Genomic DNA, 13,243 nt, shown 5'->3' on the forward strand with positions numbered 1-13,243 from the left:
CATAGTTATCTTATGGTAGAAATAATTTTAAAATCAAAGTCAAGTTAAGAGAAGGCTCAATACAACCTACCTCCACCAACATATAGCACTGCTTTGCTGGGGAGGGCTAAACCGTGCCTGAAGGACCCCTGCATGCAATTTCACATTACGACCAGTAGGTGGCTCCAAAGGACAAGGCATTAACAAAAGATCATTTCTGGAAAAATTCAATACACTTTTTTATCTCTGTTACACTCACCCCCGCTGAATTTTGGCCAAAATGATCAAAACATAAGCCATCACCGTCAGAAAATTCTAAGAGACCGGACCTGGTATAACATAAGTCCAACTTGAAAGTATCCCAGAAAGGATGAAGCGGCAAGGAAATGGCGCCTTACTCCCAACCAGCTCCTGGAAGCGGGATGCAGCCTACATCCCACCCAAACCACGTCCTAAACAAAAGGGTCCCCAAACCTGAACCTATATCAGCTAAAGTGATGTCCACTCGCTAAACCAAAACAATAAGGCCAGGGCGGAAAAGATCATATCACAAAATTACATCTAACGAAACACATGGAGAACTGATCTAGAAACCTTATCAAACAGCTGAGAAGCATCATCAACAACAGCTATGTTGTTCATCACCTGAATAAGCCTATTGACAGGCTTGACAATCCTACCCACTCGGGTTCTAACTGCATGAATAGTGTTAGCATCCGAGTCCATTCCAAACCGAGTGATGTGTGAGACCTCCGAGTGCACACTCTGTGTGTCAGGTAAGGGGGCATGTGCGGACATATGGTCACAGTCCATCTCACTTGGTGACACAAGCGATTCTCCATCCGCCACATCAGTGACTGGCACGACAGAGTTATTCACTGGGGCCTCATCACTCGAGGCATAGGTCAAACAGCTGACCCACTCTTGGGTTCTCATTCTTGAATCCCCTGCAACATCTGAATCCAAAGCATTTGGATAAACATCAACAGATTGTTCAGTCGAGAGGACAGACGCGTGGTCAGACTGTGCGGACATGTCGACGGGCAGAAAGTTCACCAGCATCAAGAGGTTACGATGTACCACTCGCTCCTGACCGGTAGTGGGATTTTGTATCCGATATGTGTGAGTCGTAGGATTCACAGCCACAACGGTGTAAACAGTAGACTCCCAGCGGTCAGCAGTTTTACGTTTACCTCTCTCACGCTTGTTGGAGACAAGGACTCGATCTCCAACACAGATAGACTTTCCTTTAGTGTGACGGTTGTAGAGGCCAGCCTGGCGATCTTGTTCTTTGTCAGCATGACTTTGTGCAATGGCCATGGCTTCTTGAAGGTCTTTCGTGAGGGAGAGCACATAATTGTCATAGCCACTCAACTCTGGATCCTTGAGAATGTTCTTGAATAGTACGTCAACGGGAAGGCGTGGCACTCTACCGTACATCAAATAGAAAGGGGCATAACCCGTAGTTTCGTGCACTGTGCAGTTGTACATGAACGTCAGTGTTTGGAGCTGTTTCGGCCAGTTCTGTTTAGTATCAGGTGGGAGAGCTCTTATCATATTGCCAAGCGTCCTATTGAAGCGCTCCACGCCGCCGTTACCCATTGGGTGGTACGGGGTTGTGTGAGACTTTCGTACACCAGCCACCTTCAACAGTTCGCTTAAGAGCTGACTCTCAAACGAGGGACCTTGATCCGAATGGATTCTTTCAGGAAACCCATAGATACAGAAAAACTTGTCCCAAAGCTGTCTCGCCACTTGCTTAGCAGATTGATCACGACATGGGAAGGCCTGGGCGAGCCGCGTGAAATGGTCGGTAACAACCAGCACATCAACCGACCTGTTGTTGGAATCCTCGGCCGTCCAAAAGTCAATGCACACAATTTCGAGTGGTGCAGATGTGCTTATACTCTCAAGAGGCGCTCGACCTTCTGGATCGGGAGACTTGCCGATGACACACCTCGGACACTGACGAACATAATCTTTGACATCACGATCAATGTGCGGCCAGAAGAACCTTTGACGAGCGATGGCCAGGCTCCTGAACTGACCTTGGTGACCCGCACTGTCGTGGATGCCTTTGAGAACATCCGCTTTGAGAGAGTCGGGAACTACAAACTGGTGGCGTTTCTTGCGAGTAGCCTGATCCTTAGATACTCTGTAGAGGATTCCACCAGATGACATAAACTTCTCCCAATGCTTGAGATACCTCATGACCATAACAGGCTCATTGGGTTTCTCCCTCCTGGACGGGCGACGACCCCTGTCCACATAGAACAACACACGAGACAGGACAGGATCACTGCGCTGCTTCTCACGCAACTCATTCTCTGAGAACACAGGCTGGTCAGGTTCAGAAGGAGGAATTAACTGAGGGAAATGTTTGAGGTCGTTCACGGCTCTTATTCTCGCAGTGGACTCCCATGCACTGTGCGTCTCAAATACAGCAGAGACATCGTCTCTTGTGAAGGACTGACAACCTGTCACAGTAATGCAACCATCTTTGGCATTTGATTGTCTGAAGGCATCTTGGACTGAGCCAGAAGAGACAGGCAAAGCCTCACCGAGCAGCTGGTTGTACGGCGTCCGCAGCAATCTTTTCCCCACCGTGGACTTGATGAATGGCTTGCGGCTCAGAGCATCAGCTACTACATTCTTTGAACCAGCGATGTATTTAATATCAAAGGTGTAGGAAGCCAGCTTAGCCACCCATCGCTGTTCACAGGCGTCAAGACGTGGCTTCGTCAGGACATGCGTGAGCGGATTGTTGTCCGTCCAGACCGTAAAGGTATGTCCTTTCAGCCAGTGGCAAAACTTGTCGCATACGGACCACTTGAGTGCCAGAAATTCGAGGCGGTGAGCTGGATACTTTTTCTGGGCACGTGTGAGCGACTTGCTGGCAAACGCCACTGGACGAGCCACACAGTCCCCTCTTGGACTTGCGAGAGGACAGCGCCCAAACCATCCAGCGAAGCATCAGTAGACAGAACAAATGGACGGTCAAAATCTGGGTGAGCGAGGACCACTGAGTCAACCAGAGCAGCCTTAAGATTCTCAAAAGCACTTTCTTGTTCCTTTGTCCAGTCAGCTGGAGTCAACTTGCGTAGCTGGAGTTTGCGTTTGGTGAGCAGCTTGGAATTGCGCTTCTGTTTCGCGCCAGACAGAAGATCAAAGAGTGGTCTGGCAGTGGAGGAATAGTTCGGGATGAAATGTTGGTAGTAATTGACCATGCCCAAGAACGAACGAATGAGGGACTGGGACGGAGTAGCACCATCGGGCCCCATAAGATCTGCAGTGGACATATCGCTGACAAACTCGACCTTTGCAGGGTCTGTGGACACACCGGATCTGTCAATTAAGTGCCCTAGAAACTTCACAGATTTCCTCAGCAACCAGCATTTCTTTGGGGCCAGTTTCAGGTTGTGGAACCGGAGGCGACTGAACACCATTTCCAATCTCTCGAGGGCCACTTGTTCGGATGGGCCGAAAACCAGCAAATCATCAAGGTAACACAGTAGGCTGAGAAAATTCTGGTCACCAAATATAGATGTCATCATTCTCATGAAGCTGGCCGGGCTGTTGCACAGACCCTGGGGAAGCCTGTTGTACTCGTACAACCCCATGGGTGTCATGAAGGCTGAGTATTTGCGGTCATCTTCGTGCAGCGGCATGTTGTAGAAGCCGGACGTGAGATCCACTGTACTGAAGAATGCATTACCACCCAGAGCAGCTAAACAGTCGGCTTGGTGGGGCAAGGGATGAGCATCCTTCAAGGTTCGCCTGTTGAGCCATCGAAAATCAGTGCATACCCGCAAATCACCATTCTTCTTCCAAACGAGAACCAGAGGTGAGGCGAACTCGCTGGTAGATTTGCGGATTATATCCTTCTCCTCCATCTCGTTTAGCACTTGGCGAAGCTTCCGATACTCAGCAGGGGGCACACGGCGATATGGCAGCCGGAATGGCTTGTCATCAGTTAGATGGATTCTGTGCACAAATCCCTTGGCCTCACCACAGTCCAGGTGGTGGCGGGAGAACACGTCCTCATAGCTGATCACCAAGTCTGCCAACTTCTTCCGCCAGAGATCCGACACATCACAGGACTGCAAGTCAAGATCACACAGACCAGCACGCATCAGTCTCTCCTGTACATCCTCAGCATCTTCAATCACAGAATTTGAGGGAATGGCAGAGGTGGCCTGATATGTACACTTGACATCCCGCACGTCCAAATCCTCCAGTGCGAGACAGGTGTAAACGTCGGCCAGCTTGGCGTTTCTGCGGATGGTGACAGGCTTTTCAGTAGCGTTCAGTATCTTTAAAGGGACCCACCTGTCACCCCATAGTGGTGTCACGGCTCTTGCCACTAGGATCCCTCTTGGAGCAGAACGTGATGTCGTCGGCTCTGACATAACTGTGCTACCGGGTGCCACTTTAGTTTCTTTGGGAAGTCTGCCCCATACGAGATATTCAGTGCCAGGCTCAAGAGTGACTGCTCTGTTACATCTCACAGTGCCAACTTTATCCGGGACATCTTCACCAGACCAGCGGTGCAGACCAGCAAGCAGGGAGAGAAAATATTCAAGTTCAGGGTCACCATTATTTGAAGTGGACACGGCTTTCCAGTAGGAGGAGTCAGTTTTAAACTGGTGTAGCAGATGTCTGATAACGTTGGAGCCCACAAGCAAATCATCCTGCTGGTTTTTGACAACAAATGTGGGTACTGACAGCCTGCAACCGTAGATCTCCATCCTTAGATCCACTATCGACAATGGCTTCACTCTGACACCACCACATCCCACAAACACGATGTCAGTAGGATTTTGATGACTGATTTCAACACCAGCATTGATCAGAGACTGCAGCGCCACTTCACTTAGTGAGCAAGCCATCGAACCACTGTCCAACATCGCACCCAGAGTTATTTTATCTTCAACTTTGACAGGAGTATAGAAAAGACTGTCACTTTTTCCGACTTTTTGTGTGCCCTGGATAATAACATTGTTAGACTCATTCAGTTTTTGCATATTTTGGTACAGCTCAGCAGCATCAAACGAGTGGGAGTCGTCATCGTGACCCATGTAGCCTCCCTCCAAACATAGGTCGCTTAGTTTCCCTGCATGTTGTCAGCTGGGGCAGTTTTGTTAGGACAGGAGCGGCTTACATGGTCTGGGCTGAAGCATGTGAAGTAAAGACGGTCTGAGCGGCAGTGAGCTTCGGTTGAGTGTCTGCTATCATTGCATATGCGGCAGTTCATCATGACCGACCTGGCTCGGCCTCGCGCATGCCCTCGGCGTGCAGACAGCTGTCCACACATTTGAACCTTATCGAGGAGCTCTCTGAGCATAGACATCATCTCACCGAGCATGGCACCGTCTTGTGGCTGACTGAGTGGCCGGTGACTTTGTGGAATGACATCAGAAGGTTGGAACTGGCGCTGTACTTGTTGGGACTGACTTTGCTGCTCTACAGGCTGCACGGCAGGGAGACGTGGACGCGGAGCAGGAGTAGTTGGAGAGACAGACACTTGTTGGCTCTGGACCACCACAGGAGCACAGGGGATATTCGAAGTCTCAGCAACGGGCTGCACAGTCTGGGGTAGCGAGGAGTCATTAGAAACAGGCACATTATTAGAGACTTGGGATTTTACACGTGTCTCATAGCATAGCAGAGGGGCAGCATATTGCTTTGGAGTTAAAGCTTTAACACTGGACACATGCTCCCTTTGGTGCTCATCCAGTCTCTCTTGAATGTCTTTTGAGGTCCACTCATGAATCCGTTTGTACTTGAATACTGAGGCAAGTTCGGTATCTGGACAGTGCTTTACGAACATCTTAGCGATCTCTCCTCCAATATCTTCGACGTATCTCCCCTGACGTTTCAGACCTTCCTCAGCCATGTCTGCAGCTTTATTCAGGCGGATCCAGTAGTCAACAGCATTCTCTCTCTGGAATGGCAGCGTTGAGTAAAAGTCCTGTAGGGGCAGGCATGAAGATGTGCTACTAAAGTACTGTATGAGCATGTTATAAATGATGTCAGGGGAACATGCAGTGCGCAGGGCGGGGTTGCTTCTCAGACCAATTTTAACAACGTCTCTGGCCTTCCCCATTAACTTTCCCATAACTTCTTCAGTCTGCATAGCAACATCATCATCATGTCTCTTAAGGTAACTTTTCATCATCTCAACCCACTCAGTGACAGTGTATTTGTCAGTATTGTCACCTCTGAAAATAACAGGTTCTGTTTCTGATTTCACAATGACATTAACTCTTGGATTCTCATAAGTAGTAGCATTATTGACACATGACAGTTCTTGTTTCTGAATACCACTAAAGTTAGTCTCATTTGTGCCAATAACACCGGAAGATAGGAGTTTTGTAGCGATGGACTCCCCAATCTGTGAGCCTAACTGACAGATCACGTCACTCAACTGGTGTAAATCATTACCAGCACTGGGAGTTGAGTGAATTGGGCCCACAAACGACAACTGTCTAACAGGTATCTCAGCTGAATCCTGAACCAATCCCTGTGGCCTATTAACTGCAGGTAACACGGGCGAAGCACCCAAATCCCCCCCAACAGCATGACTGGGCCGAAAGGCAACCCCCATTACACCTCTACCTCTCCCAAAAGAGGAGTGACAGGCTGTAGCGTTGGTACCTGGAAAAGTCCCCGCCATTTTAAAACAAAACACAGTCTATGCAAATCAGGTGGGTAAAACTCAATGAAAAGCAGTCTTAAAACCAATAATCTCCCACAGTCCGAGAACTGTATGACCAAAACCCAAGGACACTTAACGACGTGAAGAGGCGACTTGACAGGCGTAGATCACGGGGCAACCACGGGTGATCTGCATCAAGCGGACCAGGGACCACGGCGTCACGGCACCAGTGTAACTGCCCTCATGTGCGTTGATTGACGACAGACTCAGGACTGCTCTCAGATGTCTTTTACTGGCATTCTGGCAAAGCACATAAACACACACATCTCAGTGTGTCAGTCGACTGCATGCACAGAATCTCCACCAACATATAGCACTGCTTTTCTTGTTACATTTTCACATTACGTTTGATCGTATAGTGGTAGTTTTTTTTTTCTTTTCTTTTCCAGTATTTATATTTTTAACATTGGAGCAGAATTATCTTAATAATGAACAAGTGGCTTATACAAATTAGAAGTCTCGTGCCACAGGCAGTTATCAACAGCAACCAAATAAACCAACTTAACAGTGTAAAAGAAGGACATTTTGATATTTAATTCACAATGGAGTCTACCTGGCAAAGCACATAAACACACACATCTCAGTGTGTCAGTCGACTGCATGCACAGAATCTGTTCAGGGCAAACAAAAGATAAAACAATTACTGAAAATGTCCATGGATCGGCGACGTTAGCTTCCGTTGGCCTAGCATGCTAGCGAACGCTAAAATCACTAATAGAATACTGATTTACAGGACTACAAGTAGGATATTTACAGGACAAGTTATAAATGTCCTAATAAACGTGTATGAGCCTAGAAACATAGTTATCTTATGGTAGAAATAATTTTAAAATCAAAGTCAAGTTAAGAGAAGGCTCAATACAACCTACCTCCACCAACATATAGCACTGCTTTGCTGGGGAGGGCTAAACCGTGCCTGAAGGACCCCTGCATGCAATTTCACATTACGACCAGTAGGTGGCTCCAAAGGACAAGGCATTAACAAAAGATCATTTCTGGAAAAATTCAATACACTTTTTTATCTCTGTTACACAGGGTCTGCAGAGGTGAAAAAATATATATACATGGCTGAGAAAAAAGTATGTACAGCCATGGCCATAAGTTTGGACACAAGTACCATGACGCTTGTGAATCTTAGAAAATACCACAAAATTGTCACTTACAATACAGTACACAACTCCTGAGAACTATATTAAGTTTCATATTTTAAAAAAAACATCAAAAGAGTTTGGTGTCATTTTGTTATTCTTACCAAATTTGGTTGTGAAAGTACTGCATTTTTTTTGTTATTTTCTTCTAATATTATGTTTTGGGAACAAAGTTGTTCCAATTGTTGGAATTTATTGATAATATTATATCCCTTGTTGATTTGTTGACTAATTAAACTGGTGCTGTCAGAAAATATTAGTTATGTTCTGTAATAGACATCAAAACAGACATAGTAAGTCACGCTGTGTCCAAACTTATGGCCATGGCTGTATATATGGGTTAAAGTGATTTTGAGGTTAAATTCTACTGCAATTTTTACTCTTCCTAAAGCTATTTCAGAATTTTTCTTACCACATTTTTTATGTTTATTGCCATAACAGAAAGAGCAGAGTCAGGGAGGAGATGGATCAGAGGCCAGCAGCAGGGACAAGGATGTAGGGTCTTTACAGGTAAGGAGAGATTATAACTTCCTGAAAATAAGATATCTATTGCAGGGAGAAACCAGGCAGTACTGATCATTTCATGTTCAGTGTTTGGCTCCTTTGGCTACTCGTCCAGTAGATGTTCAAGGGACACTGTTGTCAACTCAACTAGAGTTTGGCCACTAAAACTTTAGATTTTATAGTTTAAAGTTTTATACTTTAGCCTAGTTGGTCCCCTGGTATTGTACTGTGGCTGTTAGGGATTATGTGGTTCTTTAGCCACTAAGGACGGTGCAATTAAATGTAAGAGAATGATAAATCGCTCTGAAAAATTTGTCCCCCTCACTTCTGAGATGGTGGTTACGCCCATGTAATAATGGGAAATGGAATTTAAAAATAAACCAGAATAGACACCTTTATTCAACACTTATGAGACAGGAAATCATGGGAGAAAGAGGGGATGTCACATGCAGCAAAGTACTGGGTTTGAACTGTGGTCGGCTGCGTACATGGCATTAAACTCCGCTGTGCCATAGCCACCTCACACTAGCTTTGTGTCTCATCAAGGCCACCCCGGTAAAAAAGTCCTGGATACGCCACTGGCTCCCAACTCAACTTGCATCCCACTAAATATGTAAAAAAAGGAAACAATTGAGGGATTGTTGCCCCCTTCAATGCATGGCACCATGTGCACGGCCAAAACCATGCAAACATTCATTTGTTTAGGGTTAGTGGCACAGAAACAAGAGCGGGAAAACAACGGCTAAATGTTTGTCACTGAATCACAAAAGCTGATAGCTGGTTATTTGCATTCACAAGATCACAATCAGTGCTCCACCGCTAAATGGTGAAACCCACATTGTCATAAAGGAATAAAGGACATTATTATAAAAGCCAGTGGCTCTGTGCTGAAGAACAGGAGATACCGTAGCATTCTTTTGTCCACTGAAGGACTTTTATGGGCTTCGGTTCTCTCACTCCAGTTATGCCTGATGGCTCAAAATTATACTTATTTTCCTGCCCCCTGAGGACTGGTCTTAAACTCTGCTTTCAATCTTGAAGAAACAACAACAAAACAGCTGTCAGAGTAGTGCTTCCTGACAAGCCAAGATAGACAAAAAAGGAGACAAAACCAACACCCTAAACACTGAAATACCAAAAGAAAACCACAGAATAGTGACAGAGCTTTCAGAAAGTGTGGAAAAACTCATTACTACGATGTGAACGCCTTCAACTTGTGCATGATTTCATTTTCAAAAATGTAATGTGAAACATAAAACCGCCCGCACAGGCAAAGTAATCTTAGTTTGCCCAAAAGTCTATTGATTCCACTCTTAGACACTACAATAGCTTAATAATGTCTCAGCAAATAATCACATTGCATTCAGAAAGGCAAATTAAGGTGACTTTTTGTTACTTGGCTGAAAACGAGTTTCTATCACACAGACGAAAAGAATTGAACAGAGACAAGATAAAAGCCTCCAGTGTACTGAGAAATCAAAACTCACTTAAGATGTCAATAGTGTCACAGGGAAGGAAAAAAAGGAGAAGCAAGATGCTTGCATCGGGAAAACAAATCCATATCAATACTTTACCAAGCAGTTAATTCCATGAAGGAATTCAATGCCATTTACTGACGGGACAGCAAATTGTGTGGCATAAAGATAAAACCGAGGTCATACGCACAAGCAGTGGCGGACAGAAGCAACGGAGGAGATCTGGACGAGGGGGAGGTGAGCTCAATAGAGCAGCAAGTGGTGTCATTTCTACGGGAAAAAGGAATTGACATAAAAGAAGACAACGTGGAGGCATGTCACCCTCTACCAAAGAGAAGAAGCACGGACGTTCCTGTGGTGATCCTAAAGTTCGGAAATAGAAAGTATAAAAACGCATTGCTGAAACAAGGACGGATGCTGAGAGGAACAGACGTGTTTATCAACGAGCACCTAACCCGGAAGAAAGCCAGGCTGCTAAAGAAGCAAAAGAAAATACAAGGAACTTGGGTGAGAAATTGTAAAATCTTCATTAAACTTAATGGTGCACCTGAAGAGGCTAAAGTACTTGTAATCAAGAATCTCAATGAACTAGATAAATATGTATGACTTGCTCATTCAATGGATTTTAGAATGTATTGCCGCTTTACAAAATTTTAGATGAAATGTCAATGGCAATTAATAATGTACTAGAATGTATATCAGTTGAATTATCCATAGAAAATAAAAAATATATTTTAAGTTGTGTGTACAGAACATCGGGAGCTAACATAAAGACTTTTAATGATTGGATGATCCAGACATTCTCGCAAATAACTGGGAAAACTATTTATATTTGTGGTGACTTCAACATCAATTTACTTAATACAGAAAAACATCAAGAAACAGAGGATTTCCTAAATATTATGTATAGTATGAGTTTTTTTCCGTCTATTACAAAACCCAGTAGAATAACAAGCAGCAGTGCTACTTTAATCGATAATATTTTTACCAATGACACTCTATGGATGCACAAATGGATTGCTGATCTGTGACATATCAGACCACTTACCTGTGTTCACGATAAAAGATTGGAAATGTAGGAAAAAAACAAAATTCAAGATAGCTAGCCAGAAGCATTTACAGACTGAACAAACAACTAATGCGCTGTTCAACGCCCTGTTGGAACAGGACTGGAGTTCAGTGTACAATGAAGAAAACGTTGACAGTGCATATGAGAACTTTTTAGAAATATTCATTATGTCATTTAATAAATACTGTCCTATTATAAATGATAAGAAGAAGAATAGATACAAAGATTGCCCATGGTTAACCACAGGCTTAAAAAAGGCTTGCAAAAAGAAGAACAACCTGTACGCAAAGTTTATCAAATCAAGAACAAAGGAATCAGAAATTAAATATAAGACATATAAAAATAAATTAACCAGTATTATAAGAACTAACAAGAAACTTTATTATAAACAGAAATTAGAAGACAATAAACAGAATCCAAAGAAAGTTTGGGGAATTTTAAATGAATTAGTAAATAAAGGAACTAATAAACAAGAATACCCAGAGTATTTCAAAACTGAGAATATGGATAATCATAACCTCCAGGAAGTAGTGAATAAATTTAATGATTTTTTCATAAAAGTGGGACCAGAACTGGCAGGAAAAATCCCTAATAGTGGTACAAACAGGATATTTGTAACAGACAGGAACTTAAATAGTCTGTTTTTATCTGCTGTGGAGGAAGCTGAGATCATTCATATTGTTAACAAAGCTAAAAACAAAACTTCAACTGACTGCTGTGGAAGAAACATGAGTCTAGTCAAAAAAATTATATCCAGTATATCAAAACCATTAACATGGACAAGTAATCTATCATTTTCAACTGGGATATTTCCAAGAAGAATGAAAACAGCAAAAATATGTCCTATCTACAAAAGTGGTGACAGACATGTTTTCACAAACTACAGACCGGTTTCTCTTCTTCCTCAGTTTTCTGAAATTTTAGAGATAACAGATTGGAAAAATTTATGGACAAATTTAATTTAATAAATGAAAATCAATATGGGTTCAGGAAAAAAAGGTCAACAACAATGGCAATTATAGACGCAGCAGAAGAAATAGCTGTAGCTTTAGATGACAGAAAATATGCAGTGGGAGTTTTTGTAGACCTACAAAAAGCTTTTGATACATCGGATCATTCCATACTTCTAAGAAAACTTGAAACGTACGGAATCAGAGGAGTGGCGCTGAACTGGCTCAATAGCTATTTAACTGAAAGACAGCAGTTTGTATCAATGGGTACCAAGGCTTCTGGATTGTTGAATATTGCTTGCGGAGTGCCCCAGGGATCAATATTGGGACCAAAATTATTTAACTTGTATATAAATGATATTTTTAAAGTCTCAGACCTACTAAAACTGATACTATTCGCAGATGATACAAACATTTTTTACTCTAATGATAATTACAATGATCTCATCACCAATTTAAATACAGAATTAAACAAACTAAAAGATTGGATGAATGTAAATAAACTATCATTAAACACAAGCAAAACCAAAATTATGCTTTTTGGGAATCATAATATAACCTTAGATTTACCAGTATATATAGAAGGCAGTAGAATTGAGAGGGTACCGGAGATGAAATTCTTGGGTATCATCATGGACGAAAAACTTAGCTGGAAACCTCATATCAGATACACACAGTCAAAAGTTTCTAAAAGTATATCAATTATTAATAAAGTAAAATTAGTTCTAGAGTATAATGCACTATATGTACTGTACTGTGCCTTAGTTCTCCCATACTTGACATATGGAATTGAGATCTGGGGAAACAACTACAAGACTTTACTGCATCCCCTTTGTATACTTCAGAAGTGAGCGATAAGAGTTATCAACACAGTAGCTTATTTTGAGCACACAAACAGACTGTTTTCGCAATGTAAAATTTTAAAATTAATGGACTTGGTTAGACTCAAAACGGCTCTCTTATGTTTTAATGCCAGTAAATTCAATCTTCCACAGAACATACAACGATTATTTATTTTGAGGAACTCCGGGTATACATTAAGGGGAAATAGTAAATTTAAACTTCCTGCGGTGAAAACCACCAGAAGCTGGTGTGTTTCTGTGTGTGGTGTTAAACTATGGAACAATCTGGATAATGAACTAAAGCAATGCAAGACAATCCATAAGTTCAAATCACAGTACAAACTGATGTTATGGACACAGTATATGAAAGAGGAAAATAAATGATGATATTGGTGACTGAAGTATTCAAATGCTATTAAGAGTAAGTAGGTATAAAGAAAAACATAAACCTTTATAATAACATATTGAGAATATTATTATTATTATTATTATATTTTTTTCTTTTCTTGACTACATATATATTACCAGGAATATCATTATGAATAACAGTAAGTATGT

The 13,243-nt window shown here is 42.7% G+C and overlaps 4 protein-coding genes across 7 annotated transcripts in view; 1 reads left to right on the forward strand and 3 right to left on the reverse strand.

The window, feature by feature from the left end:
- The window catches only part of LOC127531889 (oocyte zinc finger protein XlCOF6-like), a 35,480-nt gene extending 31,608 nt beyond the window's left edge, over positions 1 to 3,872 (reverse strand). Inside the window, exons 1-2 of the mRNA XM_051942191.1 lie at positions 3,566 to 3,872; positions 2,186 to 2,306 (exon numbers count right to left, since the gene is read on the reverse strand). Coding sequence (XP_051798151.1) covers positions 2,186 to 2,306; positions 3,566 to 3,872 — 428 coding nt within the window. The remainder of the gene's footprint in view (positions 1 to 2,185; positions 2,307 to 3,565) is intronic.
- The window catches only part of LOC127531994 (zinc finger protein OZF-like), a 289,632-nt gene that overhangs the window by 137,608 nt on the left and 138,781 nt on the right, over positions 1 to 13,243 (forward strand). The gene's annotated exons all lie outside the window — the stretch shown is intronic.
- The window catches only part of LOC127531964 (zinc finger protein 665-like), a 266,519-nt gene that overhangs the window by 93,655 nt on the left and 159,621 nt on the right, over positions 1 to 13,243 (reverse strand). The window lies entirely within an intron of this gene.
- Positions 1 to 13,243, reverse strand: part of LOC127531989 (zinc finger protein OZF-like) — a 121,897-nt gene that overhangs the window by 92,278 nt on the left and 16,376 nt on the right. The gene's annotated exons all lie outside the window — the stretch shown is intronic.

The sequence above is a fragment of the Acanthochromis polyacanthus genome, chromosome 22, assembly GCF_021347895.1.
Source record: "Acanthochromis polyacanthus isolate Apoly-LR-REF ecotype Palm Island chromosome 22, KAUST_Apoly_ChrSc, whole genome shotgun sequence".
NCBI lineage: Eukaryota > Metazoa > Chordata > Actinopteri > Pomacentridae > Acanthochromis > Acanthochromis polyacanthus.